The sequence below is a fragment of the Salminus brasiliensis genome, chromosome 2 (genome assembly GCF_030463535.1).
Source record: "Salminus brasiliensis chromosome 2, fSalBra1.hap2, whole genome shotgun sequence".
In the NCBI taxonomy this organism is placed as follows: domain Eukaryota; kingdom Metazoa; phylum Chordata; class Actinopteri; order Characiformes; family Bryconidae; genus Salminus; species Salminus brasiliensis.
In genome coordinates, this window is record NC_132879.1 from 29,280,881 (window position 1) to 29,308,786 (window position 27,906).

The window sequence follows — 27,906 nt, forward strand, 5'->3', positions numbered from 1 at the left end:
AGTCGGGTTCAGCCTGGCAGCATGCCGGAGGTCGGAACTCCGAACCCTGGGAAAAGAGCAGCTTTGTCCTTATAAGGCTGCAATCCATCCCCTATGCTTTTCCCTTTACTGCTCTCTTCCTCTCCTCTTCTCCCTCCCTCGCTCCCTCTCTTTCCTTCTCAGACCTTCTCAGAGATATTTACAGCAAGGCCAGCTCGGCGTACCTTATTAGGAGCTGCGCTTGTTGTCAGCAGCTACATCCTATCCTGGTAGGACAGTGGACAGACTACCAGTGTGAGAGGAGATGGGCCAAACAGATGAGGATGAAGGTAGCATTCTCCTAAAGGTCATTCAGTTCTCCAGGCATGCCTATAAAACCCCACGAGATACACAAACGCAGAGCGACACTCTTCCCTCTGGAGGAAGAAAGGCACTGGTCAAGAGCAGAATGAAAAACGACAACATTAAGATGCAGAACATTTCTGGTTCAAACAGTTTCCCTCTACTCTCTAACGACCTTCTAGCTGCTCTAATGTGTCAGTCAATAGCTGTGACAATGCAGTGTTTCAGTGTTCGCACCCAGTCTGTCCACATTCCATTTTGTGACTTCCTCTGCCTCTCTCTGTCTCTCTCTTTCACACACACACACAGGCTGTGGGAATGTTATATCCATTGCTCCAGCTGTTCCTCGCTCCTTCCCCCCCAAAGATGCGGGACATCTGGTGGGCAGGCACACAAGCATACATTAAAAAGAGAGCGAGATGGAGAGATTGACTGACAGACTAACAGACTAACAGCCTTTCAGGTTGATGAGGGCCACGGTTTGACCTACGTGCCAAACATTTTACTCCAATCTGCTACAACATCAGACCCGTGTCAGAAACCAAAAAAAAAAAAGGAGGCAAAATTGAATGGAATATATTACAAAGCACATACTCGACAAACTACAAACACTACACAACCTTTTATTAAGTGCTGACATTCATTTTATATATATTAAAAAACAACATGTGAATGAAAAGGGGTACAAACATCACATTACATTTTATGGCATTATTATTATTTCAAAGGGAATAATATTTGTCCATTTATATAATAACCAATTACCCTCCTCGCCTCCAAACAACAGGGGCAAGGATTCGACACAAACAACGAAGAAAACACATGAAAATAGCATCAGATTCTTCAACTTCCTATTAATAAAGTGTGAGAGAAACACATGATGCATAGCATGACGGGTCTGCGCACAACAGTAGAGTGCCAGCTGTGCATGAGCTTGCACTGATGTCACCGACCGTGACCTCGTGTGTGTGCGCGCATGTGTGCGTGTAGTGTGTATGAGCTGCATTGATTAGACCTCATCGATTGTGGTGTTGCGCTGCCGTTGCCGTGTGCTTTGACGCAGTATTGGATAGGTGCAACATAGTGGTCCCAGAGTTGGCAGCTCAGACTAAGAAGAGACTTCATATGGCTATATCAGCTGTACTCTGAGCTTAAGCTTGTGTATGTGTGCGAGTGAGTGTGAGAGCGAGAGCGAGAGAGAGAGAGAGAAAGAAAAAGAGTGTGCACGTGCATGCGTGCGGAGTGTAATGTAAGGTGCAAAATTTCAGCAGACCTAAGCTGCCGGAGACCGGTGGAATGTTGTGTGTTGACGTGTGTGTGTGGCACACTTGCGTGAATGATGTGCATGTTGTGCGTGTCTGTGTGGGTGTGTGTACGAAAGTTGCGCAAGCTTTCTCTCTGGCTGTGATTGTCTTAGTGTGTGTGTGTGCGCGCGTGAGTGCACACATCACCTCTACCCATCAGCCTCCCGAAGATACTGATAAACAGAGATCATGCTGATGAATGTGTGTGTAATTTGAGGGCTGGCTTAACACATGTATCCACGCACACACACGCAAACATGCACACAGGAGAGTTGAATCTCTAGGCTTCAGAAGCAGACAGGTGTGGATCAGGTTCAAACTGCAGTTCAACTAAATGGTGCACATAAGTAAGTGACGTTCCCTTTCCTTCTCTTTTTTCCCCTCTCTCCCTCTCTTTTTCCTCTTCTTCTTTGGCACACTGGGATGTGAAGTGGGGGAGGGGTGGATTGTCCCTCGTTCTATTTTTCCCGTTCCCCTTTTCCTTCTTCCAATCGTTCTCTCCGTCTCTCGCTCTTTCGTGACGTCTATTTGGAGAGTTTACTGATCACTCGAATAAGTGCTCCATTCTCATCCTTCAGCCTCTGGTTGTCCGCTCTTAAATCCCCCAAAACCTACAAAGTACACACAGATATGTAAAGGAAAAATTACATATTTATATGATTTACTACAAAGTAAATGGAGTCCTTTAAGTGATTAAATATGGCATATAAAGGAACTGTAGAGCAAGAACAAGATACAATACAATGTGCCACGACTGTGTGTATATGCCATGTCTGTGTTTTTTCCTTGTAGGGTTTTGTAACATTACTCAGATGAGCCATAATTGTGCATTAAACTGTTCTTACTAGAGGATTTGTACTTCTTGACTAAGTACTATGTGAAAATAAATCAGCAAGAGTTATTACACACATAAAATTGCATGTTTCCAAACATTTATGAAAAAACTAAATTCAAACAAACTTGTATGAAGCAATAACACTTCTCAGACCCATGGTCTGATTAAAAAAAATGAAAGTTACAAAAACAATGACATAAAGGACCAAAGTGTTTGCTAAGGAAGAAGTGAAAAGTGAAGCCACTGATGTGTGCCTTACCTTCAGCTCCTCCTCTAACTCAGCTGCACGTCTCTCCAACACTACTCTTTCCTGAAATGTATTCAGAAGTGTGTTTTTTTTTTTTGGCATAAAGATATATATAAGTTGCAGTGGGTAACAGGCTAAAACTCCTACATAACAAAGCTGCATCAATTTCTCAGATAATTATTTTAAACCTTGACATTGTTTGTAAATATCTTACAGTGTTTACCAGATGCCATTTAACCCTTTTAAATAACATATTTAATAAGACCTTCACATATGCACATAATGTGTCCAAGAACTGGCTCTTCCTTGAGTGGGTGGTGGTGGTATCCACTATGCTCTCCATTTGTACAAGTTTAAAGAAAGGAAAATTCTCATCATTATATGTGAATCAGTCTGCAAAAAAAGCTAAAACTGACCACTGGCCTTAATTCCAGTATTAAACTGATAACAATAATTACATTTTTGGCTGCTGATATATTGTGTGCCCCTAGCAGAAAGACCTACCTTTTTCTCTAGCTCCAACAGAGCGGTGCAGTCACTGAACCGCTCCTGCCTCTGCAATACACATGCACACACAGTGTTACAGCAGATCTGAATGGAATGAAGTGGTTTTGAAGTGTGCAGTGTGTGTGTGTGTGTGTGTGTGTGTGTGTGTATGTGTGTGTGTGTGTGAACGCTTATATATATATACACTGTATAGGCAAGTGTTTGTTTACTTGTGTGGCTTTCTCCAGCTCCATTCTGGTCACAGATACGGTCCTCTGTGTGTCTTGTAGTTGCGACTGCAGCTGACTGTTCTCTCTAGACAGATCTTCAAACAACTGACACACACATAAGAAATGATCAAACATCCTCCTCTTCATAACATACAGAAGCTACATCTGCCTGGTGAGAAAAGGTGGCTTCAACACCTACCTTTTTATAATCCTTAACGCCTGAGCCCCCTGCCATAACACAGTCATTGTAAGCTAGATTAGACCTGACAGAAAGAAAGAGAGAGGGAGATTTATTTTTATAATGTAGAGACAACTCCTTAGAAGAGTTCAGACAGAAGCCAAAAGGCTGAAGGTCAGAGCCATACCTGCTGCTTGTATGCCTGTCTGTCTGTAATGAGAAAAAGAGATACACACACACACACGCATCAAGACTACATCAGTACACACGTGCGCACACATACGTTGCCATATGTATGCGGCAAATAAATAAACAACAGTAAAGAAAGAGCTCAGTGCAGCCTTTCCCAACCCAGTCCATGGGGACCTCCAGCCAGTGCAGCCAATATTTGTTCTATTCCAGCTCCCAGCACAAGTCCATTATGTGTTCACTGTTCCTAAAGACTTGGATCAGTCATGCTGGAAGCTGGGATACAACAAAAACATGGACTGACTGGGGTGTCCCTGAGAACTGGCTTGGAAAACAATGCTTTACTGGCCCTGGCAATCTTGACTGCTGATTGGCCAAACCTGTGGGACCTGCCCACCACTGCTCTGCTCCTCTGCGTTGGGCTCGTTATCTTCACTCTGTAGACACACAGAAGTCAGAGGTCAAACTTCAGGCCTGACATTCATCACTTACATTACCACATGGACTCTCTTCCTCCTCCTTCTCCTAACCTCTCCTAATCTTTCTCTCCTTCGTGCTCTCGCTCTCCTCCTCTCCAACGCTCGCTCTTCAATGTCGCCAATACTGAGCTCTGCATCTGAGAAACAAACAAGCACACAATAAGTGGAACACATGTGTGTATGGTTTGTTGAGTTAGAGAGCAAGGGTCAAAGATAAAGTCACCTCTTCTGTCAGCAGGGCGAGGGGCACCGGGAGGGTGTGTGAGCCCCAGCAGATCAGACTTCTGCAGGTTTGCGATGCGAGATCTCCAACTCACCTCCTGAAAACAACACGAATCAAAAACAAACCAGCATCTCACACAGCCATCACCGAAAATTATAAACGAGACAAAGCGATACAATAAAACAAACAGTATTAAATGAAGCAGCTTGTGGGATGAAGATCAGCTTAACATGCACTGAACAATCTCGGATCAAACTCAACCTTTCTCACCCCTTCCTCTCCCTTCTTCTGCTTCGTTTCTTTTTCCTCCTCCTCTTTCTTCCTCTCTTTCCCCTTGTTTTCCGTCTTTATTGTCTTCTCTGCTTCCTGGAGATCAGTAAGTGTAACACCCTAGAGACAAAACAAAAATGTTACTTGTGCAAAAATAGAGATAGATGACAAATCAGCTAAAACATTAGGACTGAAATGAATAGACAAAATGAACACTGCCAATTATCTACTAATATCATGAAGCTCTGGGATGGATGTTAGACGATAAATGAACAGAAGTCTGTGCTGTCCACTGTGCTGTTGGAGAAAAGAAGAGGGACTGGATCACAGCATCTCCGAAATGGCAATGCTTGAGGGATACTAGTGGGGCAAACTAAAAACCACGGACAGGGTGTTGGGCACCCAATGCCCATTAATGCGCAATTGCAATAAAGGCTGCTCCATTTGACCTCAACCAACAGAAGAGCTAATAAGTCGTCTGGGATTTTTATTATGGTTACAAGAGAAACAGCTCACAAAACAGTGCATCGGACCTGGCTGTGTGTGGAGTTGTGTAGCCACAGACCAGTGTGAACCCCTGGACACTGTCGAATCGACAGGTGAACACTGGAGCTGGGCAACAAGTCCAATCTACAGTGCCTCCACTGCGCAGTTCACAGAACTTCTGATGTAATATCTTGGTACCAAACACGACGTGGGAGAGCCAACAGCATTTTAGGCCATTTAGGTCATAATATTTGGACTATGTGCGCACATACAAATTATTTTATTTGCCTTCATCTACATAATAAAATTAATTGATAATTAATGTTCTGAATAAGTCCAACATCTTAGACAACTTCTTGGTACATGAAAGAAGTAATGGAAGAAGCATATTTTCCAAACACATTAGCTCCCTATAACAGCTGAGATGGAGCAGTAATTCACATTGGTGGTGAAAGCAAAAACAAAATAGGTGGCAAACCATTAAGCATTTGCCATGTTTAGTCCTCTAACGCAAAGTCAATGTACTGCACATCTCCAAGACTGCCAAATACGAGGACTACAAGCTGGCATTTAGTCCCATGTTTCCAATGAAAGATTGAAACGTGATCATATTTAAAAGAATATGACTTATCCAAATAGAAATGAGAAGCACAATATGACATATGGACACACACACACACACACACACACACACACAGGTTAACAACAATGCTGAACATACCAGAAGGGTCTGTGAATGGTGCATAGCATTAGAATAAGGGTCAGAGGTCAAACGTTAGGGGTTTAGGAAAGGCTAACCTGAGTGGAGCGCCTAGACTGCCGTGCATGCCTGGAGCGAGCCTTTCTCTGAGCTTCAGCTTCTTCATCACGCACTGGAGTCAGGTATGACCTACACACACACACACACCTCAATAAAACTTTGTAAACAGAGAGTGTTTAACTCAATTAAACAAGGTCTGGAACTCATCCTCTGCAAACCCAATAAAACACACACACACACACACACACACACACACACACACACACACACACACACACACATTCTAGCACATGGCACTCACTTGCGCCTCTGCTTTGTCTCCTGCTCGCCTGTTGTCGTAGTTGTTGTCGTGGAGACAGGTTCCTTCTTCTCCGACTGTTCCTGAGCTAGTCTACATTAGATCCAGAATAGGAAGGGGGTGGTTGTTGGGTAAATTTTAAACATACAAACACATCCATATGCACATGCACACACAAACACACACCTCTGAGAAACGAGACTGTTGAGGCGGCTAAGTCCAGAGGTTCCCTGTGAGGTGACAGAGGTCACTGAGGGGTCATCGAGTTTCCTTCCGTAAGAGGAGCTAGAGACAGACACGTGTGGAGTTAAAAGCAGCCCAGATAAACACCATCTATATGCCTTCTCCTGTCTGTGTATGTGTGTGAGTGTGTGTCACTGACCTACGAGGTAAAGAGGGGTTCTGGCCTGCCAGATCACTGCCTGACTGGCTGTTTAACCTGCGTGTGTATGAGGAGCTCCGGCTCAACCAGCTATAGCAAGACCAATGCACAGGTCAAAAAGGATCCCAGAAGTACTTAATACAAACACTTTTATCTCACCCACACACATACATACATACAAATTCACACACCTGCTGGAGTTGTCTGGGGTGGTGCTGGTGTTGGTGTCCGCAATGCTGAACAAGCGTCTGGACGGAGTGGGCTGCACTCTGGCTAATCTGGGCTCCTAAAAACAAGAAGTACCATTTCAAAGTTGGGAAAACACTGAAATGTATCAGGCAGGGGAAATCACTGGTACGGTACAAGTGTAATCTGCAGAAGTGCAAGTGTGAGTTCGGAACATCTAAAGAAGCTGAATGCATTTTGGAAACAAGTCCTGTGGACTGAGGAAGTTAAAATAGACATTTCTGGCCACAATGTGCAAATGTCATGCAAAGAATACCTTGCCAATGGATACAGGTGTATGTGCTTGTTGACAGTGTGTGTGTATCCTCCGGGACAGGTCTCAAAGCAGGAACGGAAACTTGTTGGTTGTAAAATGTGTAACATGATCTTCCCATTCTGACTCAAACAGTACTGTTAACCTGTGTGTTTTTGTTTTGGTGCCTGTCAGCCTAGTACTCTGTTATTAACTATTAACAGCAAGTCTGGACCAATAAAACCTATTCATCTGAACTTCAGTGGAAAATCAGGAACCAGGAGGAGTGAAACTCAGTCTAAACATACTGACAGAGGTTGTTCACTTACCACATATCCATTCCTGCAGTTCCACAGTAAGAGCACCAGCACTAATATAAATGATAATGACAACTTCTGCGGTTGGGGGACGTGTAACAACACATCTAATAAGCAAACATTTGGATCTACTGATCCTCTTTAGCTTTTAAACCTCTTTAGCACAGTGAAAAATACAGTGAAAAGCTAAATTACCTACCAGCAAGGGGTGCTTTCTATTTTTTTAAATGTATGTTTTCTTAAACAAGGAACAACACAAGAAAATTAAGGACAACATTTGGATTTAAATATTAGACTGCACCTGGATTAGAGACTTTTACATAATTTCAGACAAAATTTACTCAAAGTACCAGAGGGAAACCTCAGACCAGCACAGATTGGTGATTTCAATGCTAAAACATACCCACTAGATCTGGTAACTAACTGCTGAGTTGAATCAGGAGTTTTTAAAGCAAGGAAGCATTCAAACAAGGGCCTCCAGGGCGGTAGCTGGGTTCTTTGTTTTAAGCTATTTCTGGAGTATGCATGCATGTATGTATAGTGACATGCATACCTGTGGGTGCCCCTGGTCAGAGTATATAGAACTGTGAATGGTTTAGTGAGTAGAAGATTAACTGATCTCCAAAAGGCATAACAGTACAAAAAAAAACCCATTCAACATTTTAATCAAGATTAGTGTAGTCTTGTTTTGCACAAGAAGGATATAGCAAAGTGTTTTCTTCAGTTCACAATGCAATTTATTCCAAAGTTCTATGTGGACTGATGAAGTTAAAATATAACTTTTTGACCACAATTAGCAAAGATATGGAAAAAAAAGAATGCAGGATTTCATGACAAGAACAACTCCCCAACTGTTAAGCATAGGGAGTGGTCAATAGCAATGTCTGGAAGCAAACATCAAACAGTCTTTAGAAAAAGCTGAAGATGAAAAGAGGATGGCTTCTGCAGCAGGATAATGAACCTAAACACACCTCAAAATCCACAATGGACTAGAGATGAGGGCTTAAGGTTCTGCCACAGTCCAGACAGTCCCCTAAATATCATCAAACATCTGTGGATAGACCTCAAAAGAGCAGTGCAGCCAGACTTACAGAAGATCTCACAGAACTAGAAGATTCTTGCAAGAAAGAATGGTTGAAAATCACCCAAACAAAAACTAACAGCATTTAAAAGATTTAAAAGGGGGTGTTACTTTACTGACTAAGGGTGCCCAAGCATTTCCTTACTTTCCATACTTCCTTTTTAATTTCATGTTATTTTGAAACTAGAATCCATATAAAAAAAAGGATCCTGCTTAGAATCTAGAACTTTGTGCCTTTTGGAAGTCAGGTCATCTTTTACTCACTTAACTATTCACAGTAACAGATATTTTGACCAGGGCTGCCCAAATTGTTGCATGCCACTGTGTGTGTGTGTGTGTATACACATTCATTCTGGGGCGTTACCTTGGTGTCAGCATCTGAGCTAAGTCTGGGACTAGAGGCAGAGCGGGTCATGCCTGCGGTGCTCTCAGTGCTCCGGAGTGTTTCGTTGGCTGCATCAGACGCCCCCGAGGAGCCCAGTGTCACCGAGCTGCCTGCCTTGCGCAGAGATGTCCTCCATAAGCCGGGTGCCTCACTCACCGCAGCCCGTGCTGGCTCTGACTACACACGCACACGCACACGCACACGCACACGCACACGCACACACACACACATATATATATATAAGTACCACCCTTGAGCAACGTACCGCGTGAGATGTGTTTACATTGTGTGATAAAACAAAGTGTATTTCTTTATTCCAGTTAATCTCAAACCAGGCTTATACCACATTCAAATGCTCTGTTTGCATTAGAATCCGCACTAACAGGGTCTCTTTTTTCTGGCTTTCAACCCAATGACTTCACAGCAATATACAATGCAAATATGTGGATATGAGGCATAAAAGGAGACCCATCCTGGTAAACCTCGTACACACATGCCCAACGCTGTACTGCTGTACTCTCTCTCACCTTTTTAACCTGGTTTGCTGTACTGCTTCCTGCTGTAGTAGTGGTCGTAACAGGAGTGGCACTGTTGCGCTTGTTGTTCAAGTTGTTAATCAGCTCCCTGGTTTTTGCTTTTTCTGAAATAAGACAAAACAGTTTACAGTCATGACAAACACAAGCTTTCAAATAAATTCCAAAAAATAACCACAGCTCTGTCTGTTTTTAATGAAACAAACGTTCCTATCTGCTTTCCATCATTTTGTCTTATCTATTGCGCCTGGCTTCACTAAACACACTGACAGGGCATGACAATGCAAGTGGCTACCAACCACCCATTTCAACACTCGCCAAATTCAACCTCTTGGACGTACATCATACCCACGTTACACAAGTGGCCAAAGTCTGTGGAAGGCACTCGCCCTCTGCTTGAATAGCCTCAGTGTGCTAATCAGCTAGCCAACCCTTAGTGCTAATTTCTGGTCACCTGACTCAGTATCACTCTCGGATTCGCTCTCATCCTCCGAGCTGGAGCTGCTGGAAGCCTTAGGTTGGGCAGCTGTGCGGTTCTCCTCCTCTTCCTCCTCAGTGGGCGGGGTTTGGAGGGCAGGTGGTGGGTGCTTCTCCCTCTCATGAAGCGTGATCTTCTCCTTGCTGCTCATACGAGAGATGGACGTCCTGCAGGGCCAACACAGCCACCGGAGCAGGAGTGACATGCAAACCAGCCAATGGGTGAGGGCAACACAACAGGTGAAGCAAATGAGTGTGCAGGCGGTTTGAAAACAGTGAGGCAGGTATTGACATCCCTTGTCTGGTTCAAAATAGCCAATGTTGTGTTAATGCCATTTTATTTTTTATAACAAATAAAAAAAATAATGTTATAGACAGGGGTACCAATACATTCTGTAAAATGTGCTTTAATAGAAAATTCACCATGTATACTAGGGGTGTAACAATAAACAAAATTCTGTGATGATTGGATACAACAGTGGTGTCTTCATTTGATGAATCTTTTGACACAACATAAAGTGCCTGTTCAGTCCTAAATCCTTTTTTGACAATTTGCATGTTTACAAATGTAAGTAATTTTTTTAAGTAATTTTTTAGGTAAATTTATTTTTAATTTATACTAGATGGCCCCACCCAGATGCCTCATTTAACACACTGACAGCAATTTCCAAAATGATCAATTTTGATACTGTGCTTCAAAATCGCTGTATTGAAATTGTCACACCCATAATATACACATACAAAACTTCTTTTACACATTCATGAGTTCACTTAAAGGTCACTTAGTCTCTTTACCAACCCATCTGTCCATCCTTTCAACCATGTCCAAATTCTATCTATGTTTGTGTTTAAACATGCAAACTGAATATTGTGTCATTTGTGAGGCAAGAGCTGGTGAAATAACATGCAAAACCACGTCTCCGACACGCTCCATATGTGTGTGTGTGTGTGTGCGCGCGCGTGTGTGTGTTACCTGCGAGGACGAACTGGCACCATAGAGATGGGTGGGCTGGTCTCAATGACAGGAGGCTGAATCTTCTGTTTCTCTGTACGCATCTGAACAGTTCCACACAGGACATCAGAATACAGCAATAGAAAAACTACCCTCCCCATAAAAACACTTGTAATCTCACTAGGATCGAACAGCTTCACAGTATGCCTGCTACCTAATTAACTGCCAAGCCAAGGAAACAATAGGAAATGGTCATTTAATAAACAGGGCCTCAGGTCCCATTGTGTGAAGTCCTTATATGGCATCTAAGTTGAGGAGTTTTGCCCCGCTATAACTCACGGCGCTGTGTGTGCTACAGCTAACTGCTGGCTTTCAGAATGCGTTCCAGTACAGATAACCTTTTCTTGGAGTGAAAGTGGTCTTTGAACATAAACCAGAAAGCCAGGCGATAAGATAGCACTTGCCATGTGGTGCACCACACACACACACTTACGGCATTTTGCTTTTTCTGCAGCTCCTCCAAAGTATCAACTAGATTCTCGTCAGCTACATCAAGGGCGGTTTGACCCTGTGGAAAACAAAAGGTACCTTAACACCACTTAATAAAACAACGCAAAAAAGCACACAAAAGAGGAGAGAGAGCGAGAGAGAAAAAGGGAGAGTATGTGCCCTTACCACATTATTAACAGCGTTCATGTCACACATGTGCTCTGCAAGGAGAGTGCAGGCCTCTTCTTGCCCCCAGTGAGCGGCCGCATGCAGAGCGGTCCAACCATCGCTGTCCCTACTGTCCACATCCAACCCACACTGCAACAGCACTCTGCCACAGAAAATCACAGTTTCACAATACGCACTTTACGTTAAAGCAATCTTAATGCTAAAACTCAAACCAGCCAACACATGCTTCAACTTAAGTACGTTGCAGGGTTAAGCAGTAGCAGCCGTCTTAAAGCCAGAATCTTGTCTGTAATTTTGTCCATATTTATAGAGAACAGTATGTCGCCCCAGCATCTGAAACCACATCGGCCAGTCTATCTGAGAAACTTAACAACTCACAGTGGCTTGAGGTAACTGTGTGATGCTTTAGGCCTGTAGTAGCCTGGAGTATAAATAGTCATTACCTGTTAGCTACATTTGCCCAGTAGGTCTAAATCACAAGAAGCAAACTGTGAGCAGCGAACAGATCTTGGCAGAGGGATTGAAACATGGCAAGTTTTTTGACATGTCCTAGTGTGCACTCACTTGAGCACTTCGATGTAGCCTTTAGCAGCAGCTACATGCAGTGCAGTGGCCTGAGTGTTGGGGTGAGGGGCCAGAGAGCCACTTCCTGACAGTACAGCCGCTGCGTCCTGCATCATCACCCTCTCTTCCTCCTTCCTCGCCCGATCCACATCCACACCTAGGCCAGACGACAGAAGTTTAGTTTACATGGTCTATGGAACACTATATGTCCATATTGTTCTAATGAATGCATTCAGCTACTTTAAGTTGCACCCACTGCAGACACAGATGTGCAAATGCACACACACACACACACACACACACATATATACACACACACACACACACACCTAGTCTCGTCCCAGTAGAGAAGTACTGCCAATAGAATACTACTCTCTGGACCCCATTGGCACCCATACCCAATGAAAAGCCAGAAAGCCCCCTAGTATTGGGTTGTGAAGCAGTGAAGCTGTGTCTCTCTGGAATGATGGTGCTTCATCCAATACTTTTTGGAGGAGTTGGGGAGTTAAGGATGAGGTGGAGGTTGTGATCATCCAAGATCATCCTGACCTCACTAATGCTCTTGTTGCTGAATGCAATCAAATCCTCACAAAAACATTCTTAGCAATTAATGGACGTCAAAGTAAAAATATTTTATGCCATGTCATTTATGTCATTTTGAAGCATCTCTATTGGTCTGTTCATTGTGAAGTTTAACACAATGTAAAGAACCACTGTCAGATGTGATCTAAGATCTAAAAATGATCTGAGGGTTGATTCTTAAAATCAAACCCATCCTGGAGGTCTACCCTCCTGCAGGTGTCACCTACTTTACTTTTCACACTCCAATAAAGCAACAGAAGTTCCATATAGCCAATGAATATATACCAAAAAACAATTTTATGGTAAGATATGGGTTCATCTTATGAACTGCATTATATGCAATGGCCTTTTAACCACATAATTAGTGCATCATTAATAACATTAACTACTTCAGCATAAACAAAAATCAAGAAAGTAGAAAATGACATTGCAATATAAAGTTATTTTTAAAATAGAAGCCAAAACAATGACTGTACAAACCCAGTGTACTTCCTTACTAGCTACTAGAAGCAGCTTTTACAGAAACAGACAGACTATAGCTGAGCATTACATACATTCTTCACTGCAACTGAAATCAGCGGTTTCTAAGGCGGTTCACCGCTGTTTAGAACTGAACAGTTTGACAGGTTTATTTCATCTACACCTCAGACACATATATTCGGAATTTAATATTATAGCTGAAACAGATTAAGGCTGAGTTGAGGTACATTATATAAACTATTAGACAACCTCTCTCCAACTTATCATGGTAACATTTTAAAGGCTCAAAATCTTCACATAAACACGTACGGATAATCCTTTTGCGGCGCAAGCCTTAAGCCTGTGTGTAATCAAATGAAAACAATGCCTCCAAACATTGTCTTTTCTGAATGTTCGGAATGGTCAAATGTTTGAAAAAAGCTCTGAATGGGTTTCTTGAAGAACATGGCAATTCCTTCAGCCTGTAAACCTCACCTCTGTGCTAATTTTAGCACCATGGGCCGAAGGAAAGAGCGGGGTCACTTGGCCAAAAACTCAGGAATTAATACAACAAAAGAATTAAATCATGGATCAAATGAAACGGAAAGCCCTAAACTACACTCCTACTGGAGCCACGCGTAATTCAGAGATATAGGTATTACTGCATGTGCGTTTGGATGTCTGTTTTGGGACGTATATGAACAACCAGAATACTTCAGAGCACAATGCTGCTTTTTCTACTCTGCAATTGCAAACTGTTGTTGAAGCTTTTTGGCCAAGCTGCAGCATAACTGCTTATTTGGCCCTTTGTGGACAGTCTGAGGTTTACAGTTACAAGGCAAAAGAGGGACAAATAATAGAGTGGGGGAGCAAAAAGAGACAGAAAGAAAAGCGGGAAAAGGGAGGCGACTGGAGAAAAGAAAGGCTTATGGTGACTTCGCATGATTGGTCTGGGTAGTGAATCAATACGCTTTCAAACACCAGGGCTTTTAAAGAGATTCTGTTGATTCCTAAAGTCGGCCTTTACTCAGAATCACGTATCTGTCCGACACACACACATACACCCACCCTTCCAATTGTTTATCTATAACAGGAAGTTCCATAAATACAGGGGCAGGCCCTCCATTTAAATGATTCTTTGAAGCTGGAAAAGCAGTCGGCCTTTCAGTAAAATCCAAAACACACAGATCAGAAGACCACTGCTGCGGCGGTCCATACAACAAGGTGTGTTTGTGCAAACCTGATTACCAGTCTCTCTGAAGCTCTAATGAGAGCACGCTCAGCAGGTGAACATCATAAGGCAGGCAATCAAATCAAAGAGAAGCTCAGTGTGCGAGTGAGTGAGGGAGTGTTAGCCCATCAACCTCTTTTTTTTTACTGTTTCTTTTTAAGAATTCATCTATCAATAAAAGTATTTCTTAACTCCACTTCTTTCACGTCACTCACCCTGTTTTTTGATCTCTCCTTTCAGCAGCCTCTCCATGGCGTCCTCTGTGGCCACATCTAGAGGAAGCTCCCCCTCGCTGTTCACCGCCCCGACCTGAGCACCATGTTCAATCAAGTACCTGCATCAAGAACGGAGAAGCATTCCTAACTGAGTGACCTGATACCATACGCGCGCACGCATTCACACAGGGAAATACTACAATTATATGACTGATTGAATGAACTGAAAGCGAGTGCTTTAACAAAACAAACACAGTGTAAACATGTGCCCACAAAGACGCAGAACAACATGGCAAGCACAAGACTTACAATCTGTCCCCTCACAAACCATAGCATGCACACACACGCGAACACCCACTGACTTAGTAATCTGGATGAAGCCACAGGAAGCAGCTGCATGGAGGGGTGTCCAGCCCTCGTTGTCCCCTCTGTTCACATCACTGCCACTCTCCACAAGGAACTGCACCATCTCAGCGTTCTCATCAATACAAGCCTGCAGGGAGAGAGGGCGAGAGAAGAGAGAGAGAGTGTGTAAAGTTATAGATAGGACACTTATCACTAAACGTTATTCTCAGACAAATGTGCTATAGTGCTCCATTTAGTACTAGGCCACTGGTTCCCAGAGTCAGATTTAGGATCAATGTGCTCTTGGCTTGATAATAAGTCAGGTGCTGGATGAGGGAACGAACAACAACAAAAACAAACAAACAAATAACCACACACACACACACACACACACACACACACACACACACACACACACACACACACACAGATACCTCAGTCATATACAGCGGCATGCAAAATGTCAGTTATTGTGAATAGCTGAGTGAGTAATAATGATCTGATTAACTCAATCTTAAACAAATCGATACAAAAACGGATAGTTTCAATATTTTATTCAAGCTATGGCTCGTTTACAACTAGGTGAGCAGACCTGGGCTCCATTATGCAGCCGCCTTGCTCTCCGAAAATAGAAACAGTTGATGGAGGTCAATTGGAGGTCAGGAAGACCAGGAAATCTTTGAGAGGACTGCTTGTAGGATTTCCAGGGAGGCAAATCAAACTCCCCTTTAGGAAGATTTAGTTAGTTATTTAGACGGAAGAGAGGGGTGGTACGCTATTCTACTGTGCAGAGACATCTGTACAAATATGGCCTTCATGGAAAGTTCCTACGTCCTCACTACAAGATTCAGCATCGCAATCTTTCAAAGGAACATCTAAACAAGCCCTGATACATTTAGGAACAACTCTGACAGAGCTCTTCGGCCACAATGAACAAAGATATGTTTGGAGGACATAAAACAGTATAGAATTTCATTAAAGCACACCTCTCCAACTGTTATAGCGAAGGAGGGTTGAACCAATCATGCGTTGGGCTTGTGTTTTAACTGGGCCTGATGTATACACTGTGTGTCCCATTTAATTTTCCAAGGTTAAACTACACTACTAAACTGTAATTATAAAGTGTGTTCTCTGTAAAGGATGTGAACGTATTTTTCATGATATATAAAAACCTTCTTAGTAGCTGGTTTGTTTTAAATGCTAATAGTGAGATACCTTGGGGATGCAGACTGTTCACTTCAGGGGATTTAATAGTTCCATGCTGGTATACCAATCTAGACGGAGACTGTTAAGCTGTTACCATCTGTTCTCTTCTTTTACTGAAACCCAGCCTGAACTAATACATGAACACAAAACACTATGTGGTTAAAAATAAATAAATAAATAAATAAAAAACAACAACACAGACACAACAAAAATGTAAAAAGCATCTAAGCACTTTAGATCATGATTTAAAATGAGGATCAAGATATAACAAAAAATAAATAATTAAAAATACAAAATGATAAAAGGTAATTAAAAGAAACCAAGAAAACCTCTATGAATTAAGACCAAAAATTCCAAAAATGTAAGTGTTAAGAACTGACCATTTTATCAGTTTTATCTGCCAAATTTATCTTCAACCTGGTATTTCTGGAACCCCGCTGTAGTTTTGTACACACCGTTTAGAGACGTCCGTGCTTTGATTCTGTGTACCTTAAAGCCGAAGAAGGTGCGGTTACTAACATTTAAACAGTCCCATTTGACAATCAGAATCAGATTAATTGGCCAAGGATGTTTACACACACAAGGAATTTGTTCCGGTATTAACAATATCAAAGTTCAAAATATTTTTGCCTTTTCCTGTAATGTCACCATTCATGTTTTTCATTAGACAGTGACAATATACACATAAACTTACACTACCCATGCATTATTGTACTGTTTAAAATGTACAGATTTTATATATAATCTGTGAAACGTTTACACTACTTTTTACATATAGCTTTTCTGGGTTTTCTGCTGATTTCTATTCAGACAAACATACAGGAAGCATTGAAATATTTCCATGGTTTCTTTTAGGTAAGCTTAACACTGTGTTGCAACTAATTTCCCAGTACAGAACTCATACTTTAATCTAACTTTTACTGGGAGTGTTTATTTATTTATTTTTTTTACATGCGTTAAAAATCATACGGTGTTACAGGTGACATTAAAATAATACAGCCATGAAATATGACACACCTCAGTTATTCCTTTTTTTTTAATTGACAAAAATATATATTGTTTATATTACTAGAGTATGAATCTTAAATCTTCAGCTTGGGTCTTGAGAAATCATAATTCTCAGTAAACACTGCTATGAGAATAGGAGAAGACGGTCTAAAGCCTGTTCAACTTGGACTTTTTTAACTACATATTACCCACCATTAGTTAGTGCCCTGCGCACTCTCTACTGCCCACTCCTAATTTGGAAGAGGGAACAGCGGGCCTAATAATACATCAAACAGCAGCTCGTGACGTCACATTGTCATGATACAGTAAGTACTACAGCAGAAATAAAACTTCACCCCTAGCAGGAAGTGAGGTCATCAGAGCACTTATGCCAGTACAACACCCCTGGACCGACGCAGGTTAAATACACATGCACATGGCTGTGTCCTCAATCTTTGCCCTTTCTTGTACGCTCACACATTAACACAGGGTGACAACACGGCCCTTATCAGCCTAGTCTAGCCTGGAACGAGTCCATATACACTATTCGGGACTTCCACAATGATATCACCATAACAGTGTCTTCAGAGACAGGACCCCACTGAAGCATGGGAAGTCCTTTAATGGCCTGACTCTATTCCCCTGAGGACTCCCCAGTTCAACTTCTCAAATGCTTGAATGCTTCAGCTAGCCCGCAGCATGAAAAGTAATTAGTCAGCGACACAATGATTTAAAGCCCCAATCAGGAACCGCTGCAATTTGCTGCTGACTTCTTTTTACAGACGCACTGGAGGCTTCTGAACAAGACGCTACACAACCGCCGTGCTGAAATAATATGGAAGTGTGTACATTCACCAAACGACCGGCAAGTAAACACTTAGCAAGCCCTTGAGTGGCTGATCTTCTGTTTTGGCACTTCCTGATTTACACTTTAAAGTGCCCGTCTGGAACACACACACCACCACCACCGTCACCACCATCAGCCATATGTGATTAACTCAAAACAACGTCTCCCTCACTCCACTGAGTGTAAATGTCTCTTGCTCCACGTGTTCCTCACTTTAGAAGGTTTCAATGGGTTTTAGTGGGAACAGTTTCTTTCAGCAGTTACGGTGAACATAACATCATGAGCATGTGAAAGACGCCAACGGCCCAGTTTTACACAGTACAACTCCTAACAGCCTTTAAATATTTACAGTGGCAAGTGGAATAAAGTAAACTACACCCAGGGGAGCTGTCCCTTGGGGACACACAGTTCCTATAGAGAACTATGTGCCTCTAATGCCCTCTTTCTGTGTGTGTGCGTGTGTGTGTGTGTGTGTGTGTGTGGAGAACAGTGGGCTCTTCTTTATTGTGAAGGTGTGAATTTCTCCACAAGGGCCGGAGTGGGTCACTCAATATGCATGTGTGTGTGTGTGTGTGAAGTGCGTGACTCAGAGTGGCTGGCCTTTGCTTCTGACAACAGGCGTTTGTACTGCCTGAAGAATGTTTTCCATCCTCTCACTGAAAATCCCACCAGAGCAGGGGGCACTTCCAGGACCTCTTTTCCATCTTTATCCAAAAAAAAAAAAAAAAAAAAAAAAAAATCTCCAGCTCCAGTTCCATAGGGGACTGGCAAAAAAAAAACACAGTTTAAGGGGCTGCTGGGTTTGAAGGGGGGAGGAGAGAGTCAGTGAGAAAGAGGGAGAGTGTCAGAGCAAGAGCAGGCATGCGAGGCAGAGTGAGAAACAGAATAAGAGTCTGCAGAGCGAGAGAGAGTCCAAGAGAGACAGAGAAAGCAAGAGAGGGAATCAGAGAGAGAGAGTATCATAGTCCACAAAGGTAGAGAGAAAGACTGAGGAGACACAGAGAGACACAGAGAGCCAGAGAAAGAGGGCGAGAGACAGCGAGAGAGAGGGAGGGAGACAGAGAGAGAGAGAGGGAGACAGAGAGAGATGCACTTTGGATGAAATAGATGGAAAGTTTGGAGAGCATAGTCCTATATTTAATCCTTGTTGCTGGGCAACAAGAAAACAACAGGGCAGAGTGGGATGGACAGCAAGAAAAAGTGGGTGACAAACTACCTCCATACAACACTTTACGCTCTCACACACACACACACACACACACACACACACACACACACACACACACACACACACACACACACACACACACACACACACACCTCTCTCAATTATATAAACACCCAAAGGCACAAACTCTGTTTCACCAGCACGTGCCCACACAGTAACACACGGGTGCACATGTACAGTCTCAGGGCAGCCCATGCAGAACAGTACAGTGAACGGTTGCTTCAGCTCACTGGATTATACGAACCAATCATAAGAGGGCTTCATTTAATGTAGGTCCATAAAAGGTGAACCACCTAGGAATCAGCCCTTTTATATGTAGCCCTCCTATCTCAGAGGACCAAAAGTAAGTGGACAGCTGGCTAAATATTTGCTTACAGCCCTGCTGTGTATGGTCACATCATTAGCTCATGCACAGGAGAGAAACAAACATGTCTAGATTTGATTCCATCAAGGTTTATTTTGATTTCTCTGAATAAGAGCACCATGGTAAAATCCATGCCAGAAAAACACGGCGGGGCTGAAAATTAGCCACTGACATGGTCAATGACCAGTTTTAGGAGACCGTCCAAGGCTGCGTTCACACAGCTTTACTGGCATCATCAAGACATTTCAGAGCCTGACAGCTGAATCCACTCGAGCTCACTGTAAAAAGGGCACATCTTTAGTACCGGGATTTTTTTTTTTTACTTTTTTTTTTTTTTTTAACTTTGCTTTTAAGCTTTTTATTTTACTTTGACACTGCAGCCACGTCCAGTGGGCATCTTCTGCCATTTCTTTAGAAAGTTCTTCAAACACGTTGTTGTGATTTTTAATTTTTGAAGTTTTGCTTTCTAATTTTGTCAGAACAAAAACCTCACTCAAATATTTATGAAGTTTGTTACCTTGCTATTCTGAAACTATAACTGAAGCTATAACTGAAAACCTCCCTCACTGCTGTGTGTCGGTTATTTTCCCCTTCTCCTCATCAAACGTAGAGTTGGACTGATGTAAAAGCCGCATGAATTCTGTTCTGGCTGTTCAGACTGATTCACATCGCTTCAGAGTATCAGATATGCGTCAGATTTCAAGACCATATGAAAGTGGCCCAAATCAGAACTTGCAGATTTAATGTTATCTGCCGTTCACACTGCCATGCAGATAACACATTTGTGTCATGTATAAGATGATCCGTTTTCGGCCCCTTTCACACGCCGGGTGAACGTAGCCCAAATCTAAACATGAAACTTTTAAGAGTTTAGCACAAGCCACTGAAAAACCTCATGAAAAGGTTTCAACTGGCTAAGAAGTAGAGTGAAGACTGCGGGGTATTGAGACAACATTCCTATAAACAGATGACAGAAAGATGAACCGTCACCAGAGGGATAGAAAGAGGAACGTGCAGAGAAAGAATGATCCAAAGCATGTCCTATCCGTGAAATCTGACAGTAGAGCACAGATCCGTTTACTGATTTAGTCCCAGCCTTAAAAGCTCCTCTCTCAGAGGTAGATACATGTCTGATATTCTCAGATGAGCCAAAACATTATGGCATCTTCTAATTTGCGGCCGGTCCTCAACATGCCACCGGAACAGCTCACTCTACAAAACCTTTAGAAGATGTTTGTCTGGCAGCATGTGAACTGTGGAGCAGATCAGACACTCCCACAGGTAACGGTGCAAACCACCATGGCAGTTTACTTGACGTAAAAGAAAACAGGACTCATCGGATGAGGCACACTTCTTTCATTGCTCCAAGGTGCAGTTTCCAATGCTCAAGTGTCCACTATAAAGGCTTACAACCTTAGACAGGGGTTGTCATGGGCACCTCGACCAGCCTGTGGCTACAGAACCACTACACACAGCAGGGTACGACTTCTCCTGTAACCATCATTAAAACGTTCTGTGACTTTCTGGTCACAGTAGTCCATCTCTTGGTTCAGCCCCCATGGGATAACGATGCGTGATTTGGGTGCCAACACCTTTCTGCCGGTGCATGGTTTGTCCTGCCTCAAACCACAGCTGACCGGGAGCACCCAGCAAGCCTTGCTGTTCATAAGGTGCTCGGACCCTGCTGTCTGGACATAACAAATTGGCCCTCGTTGCCTCTATCTGCACTGAGAGTGTACACACTTCCATGTACTTGTTTATCAGCAGGAAGTGTAGAGAAGCATCTAAACTGTTCCGCTGCAACCAAGCGGCATTTTACCTTGTACTGAGACAGTGACCCGAAACAAGCTTCTGAAGACACTGCTGGAGCATCAGGTGCTCAAACTAAAATGATATTGACGGTATAATTACACAGATTCCAGTCTTTTAGTGAGAAAGCGTGAAGTTGGGAAGACCAACCAGTTAAACTAGCTAACCTGGCTCATAAAGCCACCGTTCCTGTCTCAAGTCAGCAATCAGCTGTCTGACAGTTATTAGATTTTTAGCTATGCCCGGCTGCATTTGCTAATGGGCTAGAAATAGCCTTGATTTCACCAGTTGGCCTACATTACCAAAGTGCTAGTGCTGACAATATTGACTTGTCAATGGGAAGTCAGTGTTACAGGCCTCTAACATAAGAGTTTCTGCACTTGTGCATGTAAGTGTTTCTCTTCCTGTGTGTGAGTGTGTGTGGGCGCGTCTGGTTCAATACACCAGGTTAACAGTGTTTATTTAGAAATAGTACTTGATTTGCAGGACAGACTCTCCACTCTATTACACTGTTGTCACCTCTAATCACCTGGTAAATGATAAGAGCAGGCTGTGCAATGAGAATTATACGTTTTTTTATGTGTTTGATTGTTTACATTGGCTATTGGGTTTGTAAGTGAATCGGCCAACAAATATAAACAAACGTTTTAGAAACAAGCAGGGCTTATGGGGTGATCCTGCTCAGCTGTGGTTTGCAAAGGGACAAAGCACGCATCAGCAACAAGGCACCGAGTACCCAAGACTAATCATCGTGGAAGGGCCATTCCTTTGGACAGCCTTTGTAGCTTCATGTACCCACAGAAGTACGTGCATGTCCGATATTCACAGATGTGAATTATATAAAAAAAAAAGAAAATCTGTCTGTCCTCTACATGCCACCAAAACAGCTCACTCTACAAAACCTCTAAATAATAATAAATTATTATTATTGTTCTGTTCTATTTTTTTTCCAGATACATCATCAAAAATTACATGGCATTACACATTAGACATCGCCATCCTACTCTGTAAATATCCGCATGGAAAAAAAACCCCACAAACGAACACTGTGCTACAAAGACACTTAAAAAATAAATCAATCAATCACACAGACTGCTAAGCACATCTTAACCATAATCATGAAAAAGCTGTTTACATTTTGACGAAGAAAGGACAGAGCTCAGGGGTGGTGCGGTTTAGAGGCCTTGTTTGTAGCATTCTTCTCATTAGCGTTTTCTTGTGTATGTGATTACGCTCTCTATAGAGGAAGTAAACCTATTCCCGCTTTCCATGTTAATTTGATGGCAGCTGATGGGCCATGGCTCCAGCTTCCTGTGTGGCAGAATTCCCACTATGTTCATTCATACAACAAAACAACCAATACACTCTTCCTCCTCTGGCTTTAACGCACTGAGCAACGTCTTAAACACTGAGGAAGTTTTGAAAAACAAATGGCCCTTTAATGGCACATCTCGTTGCGGCTGATCTTTGCTTTCCCTTTCACCAGATACTCGTCGTTTTGACTGATGTGTCCTACAACCAGAATGCTTGTGGTCACTTCAGAGGGATTTCTGGGAACTGGTCTGAATTTTCAAACTGTCTAAGCACTGAGAAAGTGTTACCACTTCTGCTTATTACCAATACGCTGACAAAAGGAACTATTACTCTTACATGACCTTGTTTACACCTGGTCACTAGTATTCTTGATTGTGTCCGGCTAAGATTTTAGACACACGCATTTACACTGGGAAGTCAAATGCGTCTCCGGTTAGGCGGGCAGAAATTAGACTGCTGTCTGGGACGGAATATGCGGCAACCAGTTGTTTATCCGTGCAGAAGATGGCTGCGGTCTTGAAATTCATTTAGTTTGGACGTGTACACACTGCTTTAACGTGGCTCAATTGCGTTTTAGCCCACCTCCTGAAGTGGATTGAGTGATCGGATCTGTGTCTGGTTTAAATGAGATTTTTATCTGACTTGGCCTTAACCAGATATAACCGTTATATTCAAGATGCATGAAGTGACCAGGTGTAAACGAAACATTTCTATACCTCTTAAGGCAATGTGCCACATCTACTTTCTGTGGAAGACTACTCATAATGACAGGAGTGTCAGGGAGAGAGGTGTGCGCCGAGTTCAAGACCGGCTCTGGCAGCAAATGGGAGCGGGTGCGTGTTTGTTTGCTAGGGAACAACTGAAAGTAGAAGCACAGGCCTTTCAGAAACAGCATAAACAAATCCCAGAACTGGGGTTAATTGTTTGTGACTTCTCTCGTAAAAACAAATCGATTGTGAAGGTGAAGTTACAATACCTCCAATAGCATAAGAAACTTGCCAGTCTAGAATAGGAATCGTCACATTTCAGAACATTATGAACCAGTATGCAATTTAAAACATTTTAAAAAAGGACAATTTCACAGAATATAGGCCTAACCAAATATTAGAACAAAAATAAATACTTCTCCAGGAGAGACAAAATTGTACAGTATGCCGTCACAATTCTACTATTTAGTTGTATGAAATATGTCATCTAGCCTAAATTCTGATTTTCTGATAATTATGTTATTAAACCATTTTAAACTGTTATTAAGCATTTAACCACTTCAGATGCCGATATGTAATCATTTATAAGCTGTAGAAACTACTAAAATGCAGAAACTAAAGTCACTAAAGTACAGTTAAGCATTATCAGAGAAATGTAGCATTTATGTAATAGTGTTACAAATGCAGTTTAAATAAATAAAGTGCGGATAATTTAGTGCGGTAGCCCAGTGGTAGTCAACTAAACATGCTGCTCTTCTGGAATTCAATAAATACATCATCACATATTGGTTTGAAAGATCAGTCAAATCTAAACATCTGTATGATACCTGGCGCCGTGTTCCTACCAAATATACATATCTATTGTTTTTCTAATACATGTTTAACATGCGTTTGGGTGCGGGCATCTCAGTGGTCTGAGAATGTGGTACTGCCTTAAGAGGACATGTTTCAGAGCCAGCTGATGACTACTGCTGGTCTTTTCTTCTGGTGGCTACAGGGTTTCAATCACTGAACCTGGTAAAACTAATGGCACAAAATGCACAACTGGGCCTGAGCCTCAGCTCCTGTACTTCCTGAAGAAGTCTCTACAGCAGGCCAGAACATCAGTGCGTAATCTGAGGCCAATCTCTGTCCGCTGGCGAACACAACTCCTGTTTACATTAGGATGACTGCTGGGAGGAGAACCATCTCTGAAACTTTGTAAGTGCAAGGACAGTGTGTGTGTGTGTGTGTGTGTGTGTGTGTGTTAGTCCAGCATAAAGGGATCTCTGGCAGGATGTGACACTGATTCTATCCAGGCATAGCAAAAAGAAAATTTACCACACACACACACACACACACACACACACACACACACACACACACACACACACACACACACACACCTCAGGAGAGCACGGTATCCTTTTCACCCTCTCTACACACAGCTAATACTCACAAACCTCAGGTTTTATTTTGGTCTGCAGCGACCTGCTCTCACGAAGCAGAGCTTGTTACTCTTGCTCCACAGAGCGTGTAATCAAACTTTCTCTCGGCCCACAGTGGTGCTCGCCAACAGCCCCACAGACACACGACAACAGCCTGAGCCTGAGCCTGAGCCTGAGCCACCAGCCTAACAACTTACCCAGACCCGTTTCCCCTACCCTTTCAGCTTCAGCCCACTTCCAGGACGGCCGTTTTTGGACACTGACCTGACTTTATGCAGTAGGACGGCTTACTTACAGCAAGCAGACTCACAGCAGAGCCTCCACACACCTTTGCTTTATTCAGATAGCGCTTCACGCTCTGCTTTAAACACACACACACACACACACACACACACACAAAAGGACTTCAAGTCAAACCAACTAACCAGGCCTGACGCGTTCACCCGCCTCTGACCTTACCCTCCCTATAAGCTCGTAATAGCCTACTGGCTCAAGCCTCCGCACCGACAACTTGTTCCACAGAGCTGGTTTTAACCACTGCACAGCCATGACATCAGTGGCAGTAAAACCAGAGCAGCTCTATTCCAGTGGCCTACACCATTAACGCCACAGCTGATGAAGTCCATCAGGCTTTAATGTCCTGCTAAAATTTGACAAAGTCGGAAGCAATCGCCCATCAAAAAATCCCAAAATCTTACAGGGGGGGGGGGGGGGGGGATCCAAATAGTTGGCCAGACCAGAAAATATGGATTGTTTATAAGTTTATGTTTATGATAAAATAATAAATAAATAAAAAATTATATATATAAATAGACAAGTGGCCTCTGTACCGAAAGGTCAGGCTGTTTTTGAGCGTAATCTCTTCCTGAATTTTTCAGATGATGCTCAGTTGGGAAGAGACTTTTACACAAACTTGTGGAGCCCAGGCTGCTCGAGTGCACGCAGTCAGTAAAGCCATTAAACCTCAAGCCACACTAAATACCACAGACCTGAAGTTCATGTTAACCATTGCAACCAACGCACAAAAAAAACATCTCTCCAACTTTCAATGGAAGTCAACATACACAGATTTAATTCAGAGCATGTCTGTTGATCCATTCATCAGGAAATTCTGACAAACTGTAAAAAACAACTACCAGGTTTATATAAGTCAAGTGAAAAACGACAGAAAAACATAGATACAGGGTCTGAGTATCTTCGTCTTCTCGCTCAAAGCTCTCTGCCAATGATCCCATTTGTATTGTATTTTTATTGAATTACAAAAGAACAAGGAATAGAAACATCTTCACTAGTGGTCTCTGACGTTTGCCCCCCCTCCTGTATACTTCTGTTTCATTACCCCACCTATTAGAGCCACTGCAAACCTAACGACACTAGCAGACACCAATTACGTCTCAGTACGGAGACAATTGCGTAAACCTGTCCTTTTGCAGTGATCCGTTCCTCCAAGCAGGACTACAGCATTAGTATATTTGTCCCTGTTACAACACAGCAGAACAGGGAGCAGGTTTCGGCTCTCTGCACTTGCCCCATGTCGAGCCCTGTGTTGGCACCTGAGGAATGGGACGTGTGTCATGATCCTCTCTCCTGGTGGGTGTGTCACTGTCATACTGAGGCATGTGGTAAACCACTTGGAGCAAAACGTATGGACAGTGGGCCTGCTGGGCTGGAGTGTAAATACACAAGGGTCAAACTTCGTATTTCACTAGCTACTTACATGTAGGTCACCCAAAAAAACTGCTGTGTGTGTGTGTGTGTGTGTGTGTGTGGGGGTACTTTTACAAATGAGCATTTCAATCAAACTCCGTGTGTGATATTTACGTGGATTTACGGAGGACGATGAGGGGAGGCACCAGCACTTGGCCGTAAGTGTGTCAGAGGAGAGGAAAAAGGAAGGAGGGAATGCCACAGCTATTCCCGTCGAGATTCCCAAAACACAAAGCAGCACTTACTCAGAAGTAGCACTACAAACTACAAAAAAGAAAGGTCTGCTTCTCTACACTTCAGATGAATCCGCATCCGAAAACACAACAGCCCATCTCACGTCGATGCCAACGTCTATTAAGAGCCTCGGAGCTAATAGCTCGTCCATTAGCCTCGGCAGCAGCAGCAGCAGCAGCAGCTACAGCCGCCGCCGCCGCCGCAGTGAGGCAGCCTGCCTGCCTGCCGAGACTAGCAGGAGGAATGCACTCAGGGTGGACCTACCGGGGCTCACTGCTCTCCCCCTCTCCCTCTCAACTCTCACTTCTTCTACCCACACATTTACAACGTTGTTCACTCGGTTCAGAGAACTATACTGGTGCAGCGACCAGCGAAGTTCAACAAGTGTCTTCCTCCCCCTCTTCCTCCTCCTCCTCCTCCTCCTCTTCCTCCTCAGACTACAGCAGAAACAGCAGAGCCAAACTTCTCCCTCAACTGCCACAACTCGAGTCCTGAGTAAACAGCCTCTTCTCTCCCCGTAAAGGAGGAAGAGGAGGAGGAGGAATGTGGGGGTCTGAAGTCGTGTCTGTACCTGGTGGAGGGCCGTGAGTCCGTCTACGTTTGCGTGGTTGATGTCAGCTCCCTGTCTCAGCAGCTCCGCCACCTCCTCCCGGTCTCCGGCCGAGCAGGCGGCCATGAACACGGCGCCCTGGGCGAAGCGCACTTTGGGCCGCCGGCTCGAGCCGGAGCCCGAGTGGCCCCGCACCTGAGCGCCGGTCAGGTCGGTCTCCGAGCCCTGCCACCGCGCCAGCTGGTCCTGCCGCCGCTGCTTAGCAGCCTCGGACCTGGAACGGTCAGTGGCCGCCATCTTCCTCGGTCTCTCCCGGCAAATTCAATTTATCAACTTAAGAGAGAGTAGAGGGAGGAGAGAGAGAGAGAGAGAGAGAGAGAGAGAGAGAGAGAGATGTGGACGACTTGGGCAACCGAGGAGCCATCAAGCCCCCGCGAGCGAAGACGCGCGCCGCCTGGCGGCCACCGAGCCACAACTACTCCCACTGGGTGCAGGGTGGAGCTACACACGTGACCACAGCGGACCAATAGGAAACAAGAAG

The 27,906-nt window shown here is 43.4% G+C and overlaps 1 protein-coding gene across 2 annotated transcripts; it reads right to left on the reverse strand.

Moving 5' to 3' along the window:
• Window positions 1–928: 928 nt before the first annotated feature.
• Window positions 929–27,782, reverse strand: LOC140549063 (protein phosphatase 1 regulatory subunit 12A). Of its 2 annotated transcripts, none has more exons than XM_072672327.1 (25): window positions 27,387–27,782; window positions 15,003–15,133; window positions 14,641–14,759; window positions 12,154–12,310; window positions 11,587–11,731; window positions 11,405–11,479; window positions 10,933–11,015; window positions 9,937–10,103; window positions 9,477–9,589; window positions 8,929–9,126; window positions 6,880–6,974; window positions 6,689–6,778; window positions 6,493–6,591; window positions 6,310–6,399; window positions 6,047–6,137; window positions 4,763–4,882; window positions 4,493–4,589; window positions 4,321–4,406; window positions 4,171–4,227; window positions 3,789–3,811; window positions 3,623–3,686; window positions 3,424–3,528; window positions 3,212–3,262; window positions 2,720–2,770; window positions 929–2,236 (listed from the first exon to the last, which is right to left on the reverse strand). In XM_072672327.1, exons 1-25 carry the CDS (start codon window positions 27,660–27,662, stop codon window positions 2,150–2,152), a joined length of 2,670 nt encoding a protein of 889 aa, XP_072528428.1. In that variant the 5' UTR covers window positions 27,663–27,782; the 3' UTR covers window positions 929–2,149. The 2 variants fall into 2 exon arrangements, with proteins under 2 accessions (XP_072528428.1, XP_072528427.1); XM_072672326.1 differs by having other exon boundaries at window positions 9,937–10,127; window positions 27,387–27,781.
• Between the last annotated feature and the right edge of the window lie 124 nt (window positions 27,783–27,906).